The following is a 20,382-nucleotide window of genomic DNA, read 5'->3' as shown; positions in this document are numbered from 1 at the left end:
ACAAAGGAATTTTGAGACACAAACTTTTTGTAAGATGAAGACACTTTGGTTAGGCAGGTTCTCACTTCTGAATTTAGGGAAAAAACATTTGGTAGATTTATTAGTTTCCTAGGGCTTCTATAGCAAAGTACCACTAACAGGGAGGCTTGAAATGAGAGAAATTTATTGCCTCACTGTTCAGGAGGTCAGAAGTTCCAATTCAATGTTGGCAAAGCCATACGCTCACTGAAGGATCTGGAGACGGATCTGTTCCAGGCCTGTCTCCTGGCTTCTAGGAGTTCCTTGGCTTAATGGCAGATACAGTTTCATCTTCATACGGCATTCTCCCGGTGCATGTCTGTCTTTGTGTCCAAATTTCCCCTTTGTACCAGAACTCCAGTTATACTGAATTAGGTCCCCCTCAAATGATTTCTTTTTCTCTTGTCTTTTTTGAGAGAGAGAGAGAGCATAAGCAGAGGAGGGGCAGAGAGAAAGGGGGACAGAGGATCCCAAGTGGGCCCTGCACTGACAGCAGCAAGCCCCATGCAGGCTCAAACTCACAAACTGAAATCGTGACCTGAGCCCAACTTGGACACTCAACCAACTGAGTCACTCAGGTGCCCTAATGATTTCATTTTAACTCCATCACCTCTGTAAAGACTCTGTTTCCAAATAAGGTCACATGCTAAGGTACTGGGGTTAGTGCTTCCACATATCTTTCTGAAGGGACACAATTCAACCCCTAACCAGTATATTTCAAATTTCCACTAGGCGATCAAGAAAATGGTAAGAATATTTTCTTTTCTTTTTTTTTTTTATTTAAAAAAAAATTTTTTTTTCAACGTTTATTTATTTTTGGGACAGAGAGAGACAGAGCATGAACGGGGGAGGGGCAGAGAGAGAGGGAGACACAGAATCGGAAACAGGCTCCAGACTCTGAGCCATCAGCCCAGAGCCTGACGCCGGGCTCGAACTCACGGACCGCGAGATCATAACCTGGCTGAAGTCGGACGCTTAACCGACTGCGCCACCCAGGCGCCCCGAATGTTTTCTTTTCTAATTGAGAAAAAACTTCTAAATTTTTGGGTGTCTTTTTGTTTTGTCTGTTTATTTTGCCTCCAAAATAATACCTCTTTGTGTTGGCCAGAAATTCCTGTTGTCCTATGAATATTAACAGCTTCAGCTCTTTGCATTTACCCTTTGGTCAGGAAAATCAATTTGCTCTTGAACCTCAAAAATTTGTTTTTAATTCTGGCCACGTGTTGTGTTCTTAATCACAAAATGCAAATAATAAAACTAACCAAAACTGTTTGGGTTTATAATACTTACAAAACTTACAAAGAAGTATATACGTACATCTACAAAAATATCCCCCCAAAATTACAGCTGCAAACACTTAGCTACGAACCAATCTGAAAACATCTACATTTGTTTCCCAAAAAGAACAGAGAGATTGTTGTGGCTTTTTTTCCATATTCCTGAATGAGGCCAAACCAAAAATCTGAGGACAACACCAGCTGTTACATCACTCTCCACTTGGAGTAGTACATGGTTAATGCCTGGCACTGGGGACAAATTGAAAATGCTCAAGTGTGACACTTTAGGTTTTACAGAGGAAGGAAGGAAAAAAAATCTGCTAACTTCACTCACCTCATCATTCTCTAAGAAAATTCGTCTAAGAAAACTTAGCACATTCTGCTGCAACATGAGGGAAAAACCTGAATTCCAGAAAAAATGTTTACTTAATACTTTTAAATTTTTTTTTTTTTCTTCTCAACGTTTTTATTTATTTTTGGGACAGACAGAGACAGAGCATGAACGGGGGAGGGGCAGAGAGAGAGGGAGACACAGAATCGGAAACAGGCTCCAGGCTCTGAGCCATCAGCCCAGAGCCTGACGCGGGGCTCGAACTCACGGACCGTGAGATCGTGACCTGGCTGAAGTCGGACGCTTAACCGACTGCGCCACCCAGGCGCCCCCTTAATACTTTTAATTGTATCTTTTGTTACTCCCTCACTTGGTCTCTCCCTTTTCCTCTGTTTTGTTGTTTTTGTTTTGTTTTGTTGCTTTGTCATTTGTCTGTTTTGTTGTTTGATGGTTTTCCTAGATTCTTCAATGAATGGAACTTAATCCTTAGCATTTACCTGTTTTTCATACTCCTCAGTACTCAAGGAACACTTGCGAACTATTTCTTTTAGATCAAATCACTCGAAGATTTAGTTAAAGTGTGTAGCTAAATATGCAGATGATGTTCATTTTTTTGGTAACCAGCCAACCAGTTAGACAGTTGGACTAGTTGGAGCATTTATTGAGATAACTCAAAAGGTAATTGATTGGAACAGTGGTTTGATCCAGCAGAGGAAGTTCCATTTTTTTTTTAAACGTTTTTATTTATTTTTAAGACAGAGAGAGGGGACAGAGACATGAATGGGGGAGGGTCAGAGAGAGAGAGGGAGACACAGAATCGGAAACAGGCTCCAGGCTCTGAACTGTCAGCACAGAGCCCGACGCGGGGCTTGAACTCACGAACCACGAGATCATGACCTGAGCCGAAGTCAGACGCTCAACTGGCTGAGCCACCCAGGCGCCCCGAGGAAGTTCCATTTTGAATACCACCCTCGGGATTCTCCCAAAAGCGTTGGTTTTTTCTCAGACATAGAAAATGCCATACATTTTGTGATATCTGTTAGCTTTCCATGTAATTAAATTGATAGGCAGTGTATTCATTGGCCTCACATTAGAAATTAGCACAGCTCGTGAAGAAACTGTAAGTCTAGCTCTCATTCATTTATGTGCATTTACTAGTGTTGAGCCATATAAGTAAGTTCGATTAGGACCCACTAAAAACATAATATCTGTTATTGCCCTTCACAGTTGTAGCTTCCTAGATTTGGACTGTTACTTGGGTCTGTTTGATCAGTGTTCTTCCCAGAGACAGTTGTTTTGAGAGAATAGATCACCATGTGTCTGAGGACATCAGGCACCTGATTGCCTGGCATACATGAGGTGGCTGCCCAAATCTCTCAATGTATGTTTGAATTTTAAAGAGAAAACAAAGGGAAACTAATTGGCTGCTTAAACTTGGCCATTATTCAGGGTTAGCAAACAGGAAATAATTAAAACCTGGAGTTTATGTTAGTAACCAAGGAGGAAACTGAATGAATTCCAATTTGTTAGAATTTGTCATTGGTTTACTTTTATGGCACACACTCCTTTTTTTCATTTGTGGTACTTGTTCTTATTTTTAAAAAATTAAAAATGAGTCAGAAATAATTCTCAATTTAAAATTTAAGCCAAGGGTCGCCTGGGTGGCCCAGTTAGTTAAGTGTCCGACTTTGGCTCAGGTCATGATCTCACAGTTTGTGAGTTTGAGCCCCACGTTGGGATCTGTGCTGACAGCTCAGAGCCTGGGGCCTGCTTCGGATTCTGCATCTCCCTCTCTGTCGGCCCTAGTTCCCCCTCCACCCCGCCTCAAAAATAAAACATTAAAAAAGTAAAATAAAATTTAGGCCAAAAACTATGACTTGTTTAATACCATCAGACATGCCTAAGATTGACATAAATCCAGAAACAGGTATAAATAACCTCTATAAGTAGACATTTGGGGACTGTAACAATAACAAAATAGCCATTTTGTACCAATGTAGAAATGGTGATTTTTTTCAAATGTCTTATGTTCTGATATGTAAATTGTATGGAAAAGTTTGTTTTCTCAGTTATGTTTGGAAGAATTCTCCTTAGCCATTTTTGCTTAAAATTGCCTTTAAATCAGTGCATTAAATTGATTTTTAGAATTAATTGACTTAATTTGAAATCAGTGCTTCAGTTGTTTTAGAATCTATACCTTTGTCAAGATTACATTACTAAACCCAAGGAAAAGGTACTTTTATGAAAAGGAAAAGAGAAATATGCTAATTAACTATCAAAATTGATTTATTTTCATTTTCGTTTTGAATTATATTGTTGTCCTTGAGTACTGTATGTGGATTTCTGCCCTGTTGACCACTGCTGACTGAAGAAATCTAATACTAAGCCTGTTTTATTTTATTTAAATTTCAGTAGTTTTACATTTTCTTTTTTGGAACGTGTAAAATTAGTTAAACTTTAGGGACATATCCAAATTAAGAGTTTCTCATTTTGTCTTTCATGGACAACTTTACTTTGTTTTGTAGGCTGTAGGCTGATGCAGCCTGACAAATATTTGCTTATGATTAAAAACTTGTGTTTCTATCAGGAGATATTCTTATACTGCCAGAGTACACTTCAATAATATAATCACTTTATACATGCTATCACTCGTCATGCATTGTGGACCGACTAAGTCTGGTGTAGAGTCACTAGAATCTTTATGATGGGATATAAAGTCCACAAGATCTTGCTGATGGCTGCTGGAATGCAGACTGGCTGTCACATCAATTTTCTTCGCCTATTCATCCCACCGTATTCTGATAGGTTAAAACTGAAGGGAAGATGGTAAACAACGAAAATGGACTAACATGTAATATAGTAATTTACACATCACTAGCTATGTGACCCGCATATGTTATGTTGCCCACTCTGAGCCCACTTTCTTCAGGTTGAGAGGCAAGTGCCAGGGAGGGTTTGGAGGAGGATTTACGTGAGATAATTAATGTTAGAGCACCTGGTGGCACCTGGTTAATGAATAAATATGTCAGAAAAAAATGTGAAGGCAGAAAGGATTGATTTTGATTGCCTTCGCTACGAAGAAATTTAGCACACACACAAAATAAACATTAGCCAAAACATGTGAACAGCTGTGTTTAGAACTCTGCACCATCTAAATCATCTAAATTCTAAGGAAACCAACCATATTGCTAATTAAATCTTCACTAACGTACCCTTGTTAATTTTCATTCAATTTTGTTACATGTTAGAGTTCAGGATCTGTTCTGGGCAAAAAAATACTTAGTACGGTGCCCATTTTATAACACATGGAGGCAATTTTCCTATAATAACAAAACCGTTACGGATTTTTAGTTGCAGCCTTTTTGCATAGTGTTGCTCATAATTAGTACTTTTTGATCATGAATCCTTGATTTGGGAACAACCCAATTCCAGCATTTTTTGTAATTTGTTAAGTGCTTTCAAGGAATATTTTGAAGCTAATATGTAAGCTCCTTGTATCAGTTTGGCTTAAAGTAGTCCCCTCTTGTAATAGCACAGCTCCAGGTGGCTTCTTTCCCAAGACACCTGGACATTTCCCACATGTTACCTCTAACTCTTCAGCTGCACAGCCTGACTCTACAAGCTTTGCCCTCAATCCACCCACATTAGAGTCCATAATAAAGCTGATCCATCACTTACCCTTCACTTAGAAAGAATTGGCACAAGTGATCACAAACATTAAAATCTTTGGCAACATAAACATTAGAACAGCTAAGCTGTAATGAAATCGGAAACCAAAATCATGAAAGAATGAGAAATAGTATGCCTTAGTTTGTGTGCTGTCTTTCAACTAAAATGTTAAGACCTTTGGAGGACAGCTGTGTTTGTGTGTATGTGTTTTACAGTATAACTTTGTCATAAGATTTTGCCAATATATTACCGACTGAAGCAAACTTTTTTCATCAATGTTGCTTAAGAAAATAAAAAATAAGCTGAGAGGGAAAGCTGAGATTACCTAGTTGCTTCCCCTAAGGTGGTGTGCACCCCATGTGGTATACAAGATTAGCCATAGGAGTACAGTAGAAAATTTTAGAGCTTCTTTTTAATTTTAACAGTTTCTATTTCTACTTTTATCTGTTTAATTCATGCACATAATTAATAGAGGTAGATACTTAGTCATATATTGAGGGGAGTGGCTGCTTAAAAGCAGATTTCATGAATGCATAATCAAAAAGGTTCAAAGATCACTCCAGCAGACACTAAGGGAGAGAGACTGACTCATTCTTTGCCTTAAGTCATTTATCAGAAGAAAAACACATATTAAAGGGAAAACTATTGTATATATTTTACATTTTTAAAAATACCTTTGCATTAAGTTTTATATTGCTTCTATGTTGTTTGAATAATGTCAACTATTTCTATATTTTCATCTATGTCCTTACGTGTTACCCATACTCATTAATACTTAAAGTAACTGCCAAAAACAAAGTTCAAGAGTGTTGTTTACTGATGTGCCTCTCATTGCTAGGGCATCATTCCTGAAGTGGCTCACATTTAACAGGGATATTTTGTTGGCTGCTTCTTACTTTCATCATTGTGGTAATGAGCTATAATTAACTTTATTGAGGTAATTGAGTATGTATGCAATCATTTTAAGAGTTTATGTATAATATATAGAACTTGGATTGGGCTTGTAGAAATAAGGTAGTAAAAAGCTTCCTCTTGAAAGTGTGATGTGAATTACTTTTGCCTTAGGCTGATCTTGAAAGAAACCTCTCTTGATGGTCTCCCATGAAGAAGTAATTGACCTTGGCTAGGTCCAAGGTAGAGTATGTTTCATTAACCTTGCTCCTTTGTGAGATTAGCTCTAATGTGTCAAAATAAAATTTCTGACAGGCAGAACAGAATTTTAGTAAAATTGACATGTTAAAATATTAACAGAAATTAATTCAGAATTTATTTTCCTTTTAGTTCGCAGGAGGATGAAAGACCTATGTCACCTTTCTATTTGAGGTATTTATTTGATTTTTGTTGTTCTGTTACAGGGAATGGAGGAGGGGTGAGGTTCCTTTGAGTTTATTTGCTCATTTTAATGCTTTTCAATAGAATGTTCTACACTATGGCCAAACTAAGCTTATTAGAACTCTTCATCATATTGTTCATGCTGTGTTTTTCTTCTCTTTGGTTTAAGAAATCTTAAATTAACAGAGCTGAAAAGATTAAGATATTTTGTTTTAAATCCAGAAATGCCAAGGTAGCCATTTTAATTTCAGAAACCTCCTGATGATTAGGCCGTTACCTGTGTCTTAAAAATTTCTATTCTATACATATATGCAGATGGGAGAGGGGTGTGAGCACAAGGCTCATTGGCTGAAAAAGTCTTCGGCTATGTTAAGTGTGAAAGTAAGTATTCAGTGAGTTGATGGAATTTAGGGCTATTTGCTAAAGCTTATAGAGGCAGAATAACAGCTATTACAACAGGTAAATTTACAGAATTCAAAGTAGATGTTAACTCTTTCCTCAATTGTGAAATCTACTTTTTTAAAAGAAATGTCAGGATGTGTGATAGTTTGTTTATTTTTTAATCTGATTTGTTGTAATAGCCCCAGAGTTAGATTTAGACTTTAATTCAACCAACAATAGTTCAGAAATGTGTCATAGGACTTCAGTCTTAGCCAAGTGATTGCTTTTCAGTACTGTTTTGTCCTTCAGCAACTTGAAGCATATTGCATAATCACTTTGTGGCAAAAGAGAGAACATTTGAGGTTTTAGTTTGAGACAACATGGTGGTCCATTTGATTCACTCTGGTTTCCTGCCAATCAAATCAGCATATTCTACTTCATAGGCTACCTCAACTATACAATTAACACATGAGGAAGTTGTTGCCCAGTATGTGGTGACTCTGGTATTCATTATGTAAATACACACAGTAATATCAAACAAATGATTATCATATATTAATGGAAATTAAATTTTACGCAATACAAAAGACTACAGCACTAGATCATGCCAACTAATGAGAACTGTTCTCGGAATGTCTTATTTTTATTCCTCTGGGCAACATCAATTTATGTTTTACATAGTATTGAATTTTATTTTTTGTTAACCATTTTAAAAAGCAGATGGAAATTATGTCTTAAGTCCTTAAAGAGACATAATTGTGTCTTCTAGCGTGATAATTTTTAAAAATTATTTAGACTAATTATTTAGTCTTGAAAAAGAAATTCTATACTTGCAAAATGAAAGTAAAAGAATGTAAAGAAAATGTATTTACCACAACTCTTGGTTGAGGCTATTTGACCTTTCAATGTTAAATGTCATAAAAACTAAAATATTATAGAAGTAGGAAAAAATAATGAATGTGCACGCTAGCCCACATTACAGGAGAGCTAAAGTTGCAGAAGAAGGAAGTTACGAGCAGACACTCTTTTGAAAATTTAACGAAGTAAAGCTGTATCACAAATGAAATAATAATTATTATTTGGCCTGAAATTACAATCTCAAATGTAGTTTGTTTTTCTGAATAACATTATATGATAGTCCTAGAAATTATTTAAGAACTAGGTTCATACAAGTTAATTTAACTTTTTTTATTATCTACTTGACATGAAGTAGAGAGAATCTATTAGTAACACATGAACCTGTTTAGAGGGAGTTTTTTTGGTTTTGTTTTCAAGTTATTTGCATGGCTGGTTTGAGATTAACTTTTCTTGGGTTACTCTAGCATACCAAATTCAAGTGGAAGACAGAAAACATTGTTAACTATGATTACAGCTCTTCCAGATTTTTGAACTAGAAACATAACATGTCCACTGCTAATTTAATTTATAAATTAGTGCACTTTTTTGACACTACCTTTAGTAAGAACAAATGAATGCTTAAATGTTTTAAATATATTAAAACTTCTGTAGCTTCTTTGTCTCCCTTTCCCTCCTACTTTATTAAGATTTCATTCCTACAGTGCTCAGAAAGGGGAGTTAACTGTAAGACTTACGAATTTCGTAATGATTTGTCACCATGATGAAAAACTAAATTGGCTCTTTAAAATCCCAAAATTATATTTACTGTGCCTTTGAAAAGTAAAAAGTGACTGGTAGTTGCAAAATGATATCTTCTCTGACTAGGAATGTTGAATATTGTGTGCTGTATATTATATTTTGACATTGTTAACTGGTTGTTGTTGTTGTTGTTGTTGTTGTTGTTGTTGTTGTTTTTGAGGGGGGGTAGAGACAGAGAGGAAAGGTCCAAACAAGAGATGAGCACATCAGCTGAGATGGGCACTCAGCAGAAGTAAATCCAGCCACAGGCAGCCAGCCAGAGGGACGGGAATGAAATAGCGGGTCAGTGGCAGGAGATTCAGTTGGTGGTTTATTCTGTAAGGTCCAGCATGAGGTAGAATGGCAAAACTCAGGGGCTGTAAGTCTGGGAGTGGGCAGTTTTTAGGAAGACTGGATCAAAACAGAAGATAAAGGCAATGCAGGGCTCCAGTTTCAGAGGAAGGAAAATAGATGATCCATAAAGAAATTCAGGTGCAGGAGATCAGACAAACATCCAGCTATTGGAGTGGAGACCCGGTACGTTATGTATAATGCAGACAGAATCTGTACCTGAGGCAGAGGATAGATAGAGCTGGAGAGCATGCAGAGGACATGCAGTCCACTCATGGAGGTTCTAGGACCTTTCTGTGGCTGGGGGAAGAAGGAAGGTGGGATGCAGGAACTGGGAACCAGAGAGGCCATTTCAGTCATGACCTTGCCCCATTTTTCATCTTGTAGAATTTCAGTTTCTGTGATTACAGTTCTCTATTGTAAACACTTAGGGGTGAACCATATGTTAGTCTACCATACATTTCATTTATCCTCAGTTTTTTTCTCTTGTAAGGTAGGACTGTTATAAATAGACATGCACTCATATAATCTCATTCTAGATTAAATATCTTCTCAGATAAGAACTTTGTCTTCTGAAATTTCAGCACTTCTTCAGCACCTAGCCTAACCCACCAGAACCATTCGTCCTATTTTACTTTATTTAATTTAATCTAATTTATTTATTTATTTTTATTTTATTTTATTTATTATTATTATTATTTTTTTTTTTGCAAAGGAAAGAAAGAGTGGCTACAAATCTGACTTGCTGCCATTTCATGGGCAGGATTACTGCAGATACAGTAGCTCAAACAGTAGGTGTCATTGTTCCCCAGATGCTCATTAGAAATAACGCACCCTGTTGAAGTGATTAAGGAAATGAAAGGGAAGAATGGGTTATGCCAAACCCTTAGCAAGATTGCTACAAAATAAACAAGAACCTGCAGACTTCAGGTGAAGAACATTCTTGGCAAGGATGTCTATACCCTGGCCTCTCATAGTCTCGGCTAGAGTCCCAGAAAGGTGCCCCTACCTCGATTGCTCAGATTAGCAACTTGCTGTAGGTGTTATGTGCCACATCCAGCCTGTTATTGTCTGAATTCTTTTCCCTGTCATCCAGTCAGATCTGGCTAGAATCTGTTGTTAGTTCTAGTTTTATTTGTCTGGGTCTTCAGTATCCGCAAACTCAGATTTTGATTTCTGTGTTTATTTTCACTGGGATTAAGGCTTTTCATCTCTACTCTCCATTCCTCCTCATCTCTATCCACTCCCACCTCACCTATACTATCTTCACATTCCTTATGGCCAGGTTCAGATCTTGTCCTGATCCCATCCCACCCTATCCCATCCCATCCGACTTCTACTCTTGAATTCCTTCTTTACAAATTCCTGGATTATATATATATAGTTTGTATATGTAGATGATACATACAGCCAGTATACAAAGCCCATCTCTGCCCGTACTTTATCAAAATCCTAAATGTGCTTCAGGAGCTACATACCTGTAACCAGTCTTTCACTGGTCACCTGACCTCTGAATGGTGGCTCCTTGCTCACCTAACATCTGCCTCTTAGCAACTGCACTAATCTTCCTCTGCTTCTTCTTTCTCATTTTGTGCTCCATTGAAACTCTGAAATTGTCAGTCTTTATCAATCGCAGCCCAAGTTTTAATACTCAAGGTGCAAATTGAAGTTAAATTCCTATTTTAGCAGGTTTGGAATTGCTTAGGGTCAATTTCAGTATTCACATGTTTTTTATTTTTCCTGAATTAGGAACATCAAATAGATTTATTTCTAAGTTACCTATTTGGAATACAGACTTATTCTTGAGTATTTTAGTATTTTCATTCCTTGAAACTAGGGATCATTAATTTATGAAAATCTTTTTTTTTTTTTAATTTTTTTTTTCAACGTTTATTTATTTTGGGGACAGAGAGAGATAGAGCATGAACGGGGGAGGGGCAGAGAGAGAGGGAGACACAGAATCGGAAACAGGCTCCAGGCTCTGAGCCATCAGCCCAGAGCCTGATGCGGGGCTCGAACTCACGGACCGTGAGATCGTGACCTGGCTGAAGTCGGACGCTTAACCGACTGTGCCACCCAGGCGCCCCTATGAAAATCTTTTAACTGTAGAGTTTACATTGAAGAAATATTTAGCTTTGGGTAAATTCAGATTAAAAAATAACCCGACAGGGGCGCCTGGGTGGTACAGTCAGTTGAGTGTCCAACTCTTGATCTTGGCTGAGGTCATGATCTCACAGTTTGCAGATTTGAGCCCTGTGTCAGGCTCTGTACTGATGATGCGGATTCTGTCTTTCCTCTCTGCCCCTACCCCGCTTGTGCACGTGCTCTCTCTCTCTTTCTCTCTTTCTCAAAAAATAAATAAATTTTAAAAATTAAAACAAAACAAAACAAACCAAAAACATTACCTGACATTAGATGGGATCTGAAAACTGTATCATGCCACTCCTGTCCTGCTATGTAGAAAAGTTTTTAGATAGCTCTTTGCGGATTACCTTTCAAACAACTTGTGCTGGAATTGTAGATTTATGACTTTTTGGTCATACTTTATTACATTTTAATAGTTTATTTTTCTTCTCAAGCATATTGTATGTTTTCTAAATTACCATTTTGAGGGGAAAATTCTCATTTTTAGATGGGATAGTTTAAAGAAGTAGATGTATCAGTCATTCTATTTGTTGTTGACTACCAAGTACAGCAAACAAGCAGGCTGTTTATTTGATTAGCTACTTGATTTTTCCCAGATAATAAGGTCAACTAGACATTTGGGTATCTTTGAACACAAATAAGTATATATTAAAAATATTTGTTTCCATTGTCCTTTTTAACTCGGTGTTTCTAAACTGAGGAAGCATATTGTCTCTGCCTGTACAGTTCTTTTGCGGGGGGGGGAGGGTAAATATAAATAACATTAACTGTATCATTTTCCATTTTAATTTTTTTAATTGTGGCAAAATACACATAGCATAGAATTTGACATCTTAACCATTTCCAAGTGCATTTCCACTAATAGTGCACAAGTCCCATTTCTCCATGTTTTTCTTAACACTTATTATTTTCTGTTTTTTGACAATACCGTCATTATGATACAAAGTATGTAGAGCTCTTTAAAGATGCTGACATCTCACTAGCCAAGATTCTGAGCTTCGAGTGGTGGTGGGTGTCCATATTTTCAATGTGTCATGGGATAGTCTTTTCAGTAATTAGTGCTGAGAAAACTGGATATCCACATGCAAAAGCATGGAGTTGGCCGCTCACCTAATATCTCATATACAAGAATTAACTCAAAATGGATCAAAAGTCTAAATGTAAGAGCTAAATCTGTAAGTACTCTCAGAAGAAAACATCAGGCAAAAGCTACCCAGTCCTGAATTTGGCAGTGATTCCTTAGATATGACACCAAAAGCACAGGAAAGAAACGAAAGGGTAGACAAATTGGACTTCATGAAAGTTTTTAAATCTTGTGCATCAAACAATAACAACAACAAAGATACTCCCAACAGAAATTAAAAGGAGAATGGGGGAAATATTTGCAAATCATTTATCTCATAAAGGATTAATATCCAGAATATATGGAGAATTCCAAAAAGTCAACAACAACAAAATGATTTTTAAAATGAGCGAAGAACTTGAATAGAAATTTCTCCAAAGAGGTTATACAAATAACAAATAAGCACACAAAGAGATGCTGAACATCACTAACCATCAGGGAAATGCAAATCAAAACTCTAATATCACCTCAGACCTATTAGGATGACTGCTATGAAGAAAAGAAAATAACAAGTGTGGTCAAAGATGAAGAGAAATTGAAAGCAGGTCACAGGGTCCCAAAGAAATATTTGTACACCCATGTTCATGGCAACATTATTTGTAATAGCCAAAAAGGCAGTAGCAATCCAAGTGTCCCTCAGTGGATAAATGGATAAACAAAACTCAGTGTATACACATGGTGGAGTCTTATTCAGCCTTTAAAAAAAGAAGGAACTTCTGATACATGCATAACACAGATGAACCTTGAGGACATTTTTGCTAAGTGAAATAAGTCACAAAAAGACATCTGTATGATTCCACTTACATGAAGTACCTAATGTAATCAGATTCATAGAGACACAAAGAATGGTGGTTGCCAGGGGCTGGGAGGATGGGGAGAATCAGGAGTTACTGTTTAATAGGTACAGAGCTTCAGTTTTACAGGATAAAAAGTTTCTGGAGATGAATGGAATGAATTCACAACAGTGTGAATATACTCAGTGCCACTGAATTGTACACTAAGAAATGGTTAAGATAATAGATTTTATGTGTGTTTTACTACAACAAAAAATTTGAGGGAAAAATGTGTCACATAAGAGATATACCCCTAGCTGGAAAACACTAAACCAGACCACTAGTATAATTATTTTATACTGAAGAATGACTATAAACTTAACTAATGTGTATCATATAGTTCTTTAGGTATTCAATATTGAGTTCTTGGTTTCTGAGCTAGTCATATTTTTTACTTGGTATGAGACTAGTATAGATTCTGGGTTTAATTCTATCAGTGTTAATTAAAATATTAAGCTTCTTATTTAGGCTATACTGATAAATTATATGAATTTTTATATTTTGTATTCTTATGTCTTTCATCAACATGAGAAGGCAAAGGAAAAGTTTACTCACAGGAAATGACATCTTTAGAGCCATTCTGTCTAGACCTCTTGCTGCTCTATTCTTCAGTCTTTCTGCCTTCCTTAGACTTCTGTTTATAAGAACTTCAGATTTAGGGGCACCTGGTTGGCTTAGTCGCTTGAGCGTCCAACTCTTGATTTCAGCTCATGATCTCACGGTTTGTGAGTTTGAGCCCTGCATTGGGCTCTGTGCTGACAGTGCAGAGCCTGCTTGGGATTCTCTCTCTCCTTCTCTCTCTGCTCCTCCCTCTGTCTCTTAAAATAAATTTAATTTTTTTTTTAAAAAGAACTTCAGGGGCACCTGGGTGGCTCAGTCAGTTGGGCATCCAACTTCGGCTCAGGTCATGATCTTGCAGTCTGTGAGTTCGAGCCCCACGTTGGGCTCTGTGCTGACAGCTCAGGGCCTCTGGGTGGCTCAGTTGGTTAAGCGTCAGACTTCAGTTCAGATCATGATCTCAGTTCTTGGGTTTGAGCCCCATGTCGGGCTCTGTGCTGACAGCTCAGAGTCTGGAGCCTGCTTCGGATTCTGCGTCTCCCTCTCTCTCTGCCTCTCCCCCACTCATGCTCTGTCTCTCTCTCTCCCTGTCTCAAAAATAAACAAACATTAAAAAAAAAATAAATTTTAAAAAGAACTTCAGATTTGAATTTAATTTAAACTTTTAATTTAAACAAATAGAAGATTAGCTCTACCTAATAGAAGTACTTCCAGATTCCCATTTAAATTGTAATGATGATATTAAAGACAAAAACTAGAGATCGCTTTATAACAATGATAAAGAAAACCATCTATCAAAGATCACATCAGTGGGATGGACTGAGAAACTTATTATTACTTTACAGACTTCACGCTCCACTATCTAAACAATACAAATGGTCACAAAGAGAGAAGGAAGGGGAAAAAAAAATTAGTTGACTTCCTTCCTTTGTCTACTACTGACCAGAAAAACAAGTGACATTCCCCCTACTGAACAGAAAGTTATTCTCTGAACCATTCAGAGCTGAGTTGCATATTCTTTTTCACTTCTCTGCCCCCATTAGTTTTTTTATGTCAATATCTCTTCAAAGATAGACTATCTAGTATACAAAACAATGGAAAGGAGAGGGGGTCCTCCTGAGATACTCACTTAAAGCATTTGAGAAGAGGATAAAGGCAGGAAGATTATTAGACATAATGCCTGCTTTGAAGAGTACACTGCACAAAGTACAAATTTATTCTTGATTCTCCAGCTTAGAAAATTGGACCAAATAGCAAGTGTACCTATCTAAGCATTATAGATTATTCTAGTGCAGACTCATATGGTGGCTCTTCAAATCTAAATTCATGAGCTGGCATCTACCCACAGCCAAGGGACAATGAAAAATAAAGAATGATCTTCCACCCAAGTTGTTGGTAATAGCTGTGCCTGGATTGATTGATTCTCCTTCAGAACCACAAAACATGAAGAACTATTTGGGGCCTATAAAGAAAAATTACAAACTAAGAGAAAGGATGACTTGCTCTGAGGACTCCATGTAAAAACAGATTGCAGAGAATTGCTTTTTATATGATTCAGAGGAAAACTTGAAAGTAATATTACTAATGTTCTCAAAAATATGCTCAAGGACATGACCAACCCTCTGTGAAACGTAAGTAGGAATCTGTAAGGGGAAAATTGGTTTACAATTGTAAGGCTAGGGACACAGAAGAATAACTGAAATGAGGAGAAGGGAGCCTAGAAATGTATTAGCAGAGATTTCAAAAACTACGTGGGAAACAATAGAGAGCAGAAATTATTAAAAATAAGTCAAGCACAAGGGTGCCTCGGTGGCTCAGCAGTTCAATGTCTGATGCTTGATTTCGGCTCAGGTCATGATCCCAGAGTCATGAGAATGAGCCCTGTGTCAGGTTCTGAGCAGAGCATGAAACCTACGTAAGATTCTCTCTCTTTGCGCCTCTCCCTGGCTCACATTCTCTCTCTCTCTAAACTAAAAAAAAAAAAAAAAAAAAAAAAAAAAATTAATTAATTAAAAAATAAAACATAAAAAATAAATCAAGTATGTGATGAGAAAGAAACTTGAAAAGCTCTTCCAAAATGGAAAGGAAAAAGATAAGAAAAACTGGGAGAAATAATGCTAGATATGAAGGTTAGAGATTGGAAAGCCAACCTAAAAATTATGATTCTAAGAAAACAAGCATACTAATAGAAATAAAAGTAGAAATCAAAGGTTATGCCCATCTAATTGAGAGGTGAATTAAAAAGTAGTAGAAACTTGATAACTATCATTGATGGAGGGGCAAAGAAAGTAATAACATTCTGAATTTCTTGTCTTTCATAGAAGGTAGTAGAGTTTCCTTTTTTTCTTTTTTTTTTTTAATTGAAGCAGGACTCAGAATTTTGAGTTTTGTTTGGGGGAGGTGTTTTAGTTTTAATCAGAGATAAATAATAATTATGTATGGGTATGAGAAAAACCACTATTGGAAATCTCTATAAGATTTCTATAATCCAAATACCCTCAGAAGATAAGAGCAAAGACAGAAATCAAAGGAAAAGGAAGTTCCCAAATTAGAAAACATAAAGTAAAAACACAAAACTAGAATAAATACATCAACTATAACAACAAATGTGAATGATCAAATTCTTTGATAAAAGCTAAAATTGTAGGGGTGCCTGGATGGCTCAGTTGGTTAGGCATCTGACTCTTGATCAGCTCAGGTCTTCGTCTCTGGGTCATGAGTTCAAGCCCCACACTGGGCTTCATGCTGGGCATGAAGGCTACTTAAAAACAAACAAGCAAACAAAATGACTAAGCAGATAAAGGTTATATATTAGCATGTGTAAAATAGCACAGCAATAAATGAAAGAAATTTAAACTCAAGTTAACAAGGATAAACAGGCAAATAAATTTGAAGTATAGAACTTATACATAAAATTGTATGTCTATAACAAACTTTATCAAGTACATAGCACACAGTATAGCATAGTATCTGATATAATTAATGAGATTTAAAATAAATGAGCATTGCAGAGGTGCCTGGGTGCTCAGTCTGTTGGGCATCAACTGTTGATTTTAGTCCAGGTCATGATCTCATGGTCATGGGATCGAGCCCCACATCAGGCTAAGCATGGAGCCTCCTTGGTATTCTCTCCCTCCCTCTCAGTCCCTCCCCTATTCGTGCTCTCTCTCTGTCCCTCCCTCAATCGTGCTCTCTCTCTTTCTCTCAAAATAAATAAATAAACTTAAAAAATAAAATAAAATGAGCATTACATACTAAACTTTGCACCATACAAGTAGGGCTCAAACATTCCTGCTACTTTCTAAAGAATTATTCAGCTGTATCTGAAAGTTCTCAAAGAGTGGAAATTTTAACAGTCATGTTTTCTAACCACAGTGTAATTAATACCAAAAAATTCCCAATCAACTAATGAAAACTCTCCTAAAGGGAGGAAAAAAATTCAAAGACAAAATAAAAACTAGTGTAAACTATTGATAAGAAAAAGGAGGAAAGTACGTATGAAAATTTGTGAGTTCTAAGCTCTTTTAGAAAAAAAAATTTTTATGTTTATTTTTGAGAGAGAGAGCACAAGCAGGAGAGGGCAGAGAGAGAGGGAGACTGAATCCGAAGCAGGCTCCAGACTCTGAGCTGTCAGCACAAAGCCTGATGTGGGGCTTGAACCCACGAACTGCAGGATCATGACCTAAGCCAAAGTCTGACACTTAACTGACTGAGCCACCCAGAAACCCTTCTAAGCTCTTTTTTAAAAGGTGACTTCATCTTCTTAAGATTAAAAATAAATGAGCCACACAATCGGAATAAGAAACCATATAAAGGAAGAAAAGCAACCTCTTAGAAATTTAAAAGGTTTTAATAATAATAATAAAAGAAATGGAGAAAAGAGCAGAACTGATGTTTGAATCTAGGAACTGGTTCTTTAGGAATAAAAATGAAAATTTTAAAAGAGAAAAACCTCTCTGGGGCACATGGGTGGCTCAGTTGGTTAAGTGCAACTTCAGCTCAGGTCATGATCTCACAGCTTGTGAGTTCAAGCCCTGCGTCGGGCTCTGTGTTGACAGGTCAGAGCTTGGAGCCTGCTTCAGATTCTGTGTCTCCCTCTCTCTCTGCCCCTCCCCCACGCGCGCACGCGTGCTCTCTCTCTCTCTCTCTCTCTCTCTTAAAAATAAACGTTAAAAAATATTAAAAATAAAAAGAGAAAAGCCTCTAATAAACGAGAAAAAATGGAACAATCCTAATAATCCAAATTGAAATTTGCAGTCAAGGTATGTAGTAGTTTTTAAAAGATCAGAGACTACTTGCAATTTCATACTAATAAACCTGAAAATATAGAAATAAAAAATAAATTTTGACAAGAAGGGGCTTCTGGGTGCCTTTTTAGGTTAAATGTCTAACTCTTGATTTCAGCTCAGGTCATGATCTCAGGGTTGTGAGCCCAAGTCAGGGCTCTGCACTGAGGGTGGAGCCTGCTTAAGATTCTCTCTCCCTCTCCCTCTCCCATGCTCTCTCATTCATGTGTGTTCTCTTGCTCTTGCTCTCTCTCTCTCTCTCTCAAAAAAAAAAAAAATGAAGAAAATTCCATTTGGATCCAAAAATCAAGTAATCTGTTCTAATTCTAAGAAAATAACTAGATGTATAGCCAAAGATGTATATGAATAGCATTATTTGAGAATAAGGATTATGTCTGTATTAAGGACACACTCTGAAGCCAGATTAAATGAGAGAGAATCAGAGCTGTGTAAACTTATCTGTAAAGGAGTATACATAGTGAACTATCCATTTCATTCATAATTTTGCTTTATAAAGGCCCTGGTCAAAATACTAAAACTGAATTTCTTTTTATGCAAAAGCATGCTAAATATGTAAAACTAAAAACTCCAATAATTAGGGCCTGAACAGAAAAGTGAGTATTTCAGTATTTTGATGGACTCTCTTCAATTTGTTAGAAATTGCTTAATAGATTATGAAAATATAGGAATGAAGAATATTTTTTTTTCTTCAAATCAATCCTAATATTTAAGGGACTAGGAAGTGTAATGTTTGATAAAGGATGAGGATAAAGATTTTCCTCCTACTGACTCATATCCATGTAGTATGTTTTCAATTTATGTTCTAGTATTATATGCATAGTATATGATTTAAAACCAAAAAGGTGAGGCCTTTTAAATCCGAACTATCTGTAACACCACCACAAAAGAGTGATACAATTTTTGTCAAAGTTTGAGCACCTATAAATGCTCCATTAATTTCTACATATCATAATAATAGCTAAAATTTAAAGTGAATAAACACTGAAGATCAAGTGTATTTGTTTTATTGTATGACACTGTCCGCTGAAGACAATGGTTAAAGCTTTAATTAGAAATCTGTTCTGCAATTGCAAGAAATAACATTAGATTCATCTTATAATGTTGACGCTGCATATCAACTGTTTTAGTATTTTAAAATAACACTAAAAATAGTGTATTCTCTTAAATAGACAAATTAGGAGCTTGATGCTATTTTGATTAGTTACATGATCTTCATGCTTAGGCTGAATTAAATATCACTTAATTGTCTTTTATATCCTTATTCATTAGGGGCACCTGGGTGGCTCAGTCGGTTAAGTGTCCAACTTCAGCTCAGGTCATGATCTCACAGCTCGTGAGTTTGAACTCCACATCAGCTCTGTGCTGACAGCTCAGAGCCTGGAGTCTGCTTCAGATTTATATACCACAGAAAAGAAAACACACTGAAGTAAGAGAACATACAGAAAAAGAGAACACATGCTTTTTCAAGATGTCGGATTTTAGTAGAATTGAAACTTCATTCTTTTTATATGTAGATTTCTTTATTTCAGACCAAGAGCTCTAATTAGAAAATCACTTGTCAACAGGCATTCTGTGCATCTTATCACATGCAAATTTATAGACTAATATTGTTGAGCATATTCAGCTTCTAGAAATGTAGTTTGAGTTTTGTTAATAGAGATACGGACTAAATATATTTAAGTATGTCATAGAATATATTGCAGGGGCACCTGGGTGTCTCAGTTAGTTAAACATCTTGACTTTGGCTCAGGTCATGATCTCACCGTTTGTGGGTTCGAGCCCCGCATCAGGCTCTGTGCTGACAGCTCAGAGCCTGGAGCCTGCTTCAGATTCTGTGTCTCCCTCTCTCTCTGTCCCTCTTCCTCTCGCTCACTCACTCTCTCTCAAAAATAAATAAACATTAAACAAAATTTTAGAATATATTGCAGAGTAGGCTTAGAATCTATTTTAAATAACTATACCAATAGTGAATGCAGTTGCACTGTCGCTTACAGCAGGCTTGGGTAATGAAATTGTCCATAGTGCTGGAGTCTGCATATAAGCTTATTTCTTTCAGGTTTTTTTTTTTAAATGTTTGTTTATTTTGAGAGAGAAAGCATGCCCATACATGGTGGGGAGGGGCAGAGAGAGAATCCCAAGCAGGCTCTGTCTGTGGCTGTCAACGCAGAGCCCATAGGGGGACTCCATCTCACCAATGTGAGATCATGACCTGAGCCAAAATCAAGAGTCACATGCTTAACTGCCTGAATCACCCAGGTGCCCCTCTTTCAGTTTTGAATACTTGCTTTATCAACATTATGATATGATCTCTTCCATATTCAAGTGTTTATATAGCATGGTAAGAAATTTTGTTAGCAAAGGGCTCTGAAAGAATTCATTATTCTTAGCTTTCTGCAGAGGATAAAAAACAAGTTACATGTGG

General features: G+C 36.8%; 1 protein-coding gene across 1 annotated transcript in view; it reads left to right on the top strand.

Annotated features, from left to right (window-relative positions):
* The window catches only part of FAM13A (family with sequence similarity 13 member A), a 333,262-nt gene that overhangs the window by 235,347 nt on the left and 77,533 nt on the right, over positions 1-20,382 (top strand). The window contains exon 9 of the mRNA XM_047091509.1: positions 6,577-6,618. Within this exon, the coding sequence (XP_046947465.1) occupies positions 6,577-6,618 (42 nt within the window). The remainder of the gene's footprint in view (positions 1-6,576; positions 6,619-20,382) is intronic.

The sequence above is a fragment of the Lynx rufus genome, unplaced genomic scaffold (genome assembly GCF_022079265.1).
Source record: "Lynx rufus isolate CCGP_SWC_20201006 ecotype Redwood Valley unplaced genomic scaffold, mLynRuf1.p SCAF_3, whole genome shotgun sequence".
NCBI classification, from domain to species: Eukaryota; Metazoa; Chordata; class Mammalia; order Carnivora; family Felidae; genus Lynx; species Lynx rufus.
The sequence above is the reverse complement of the archived record's forward strand: the minus strand, read 5'-3'. Positions and strand labels throughout refer to the sequence as shown.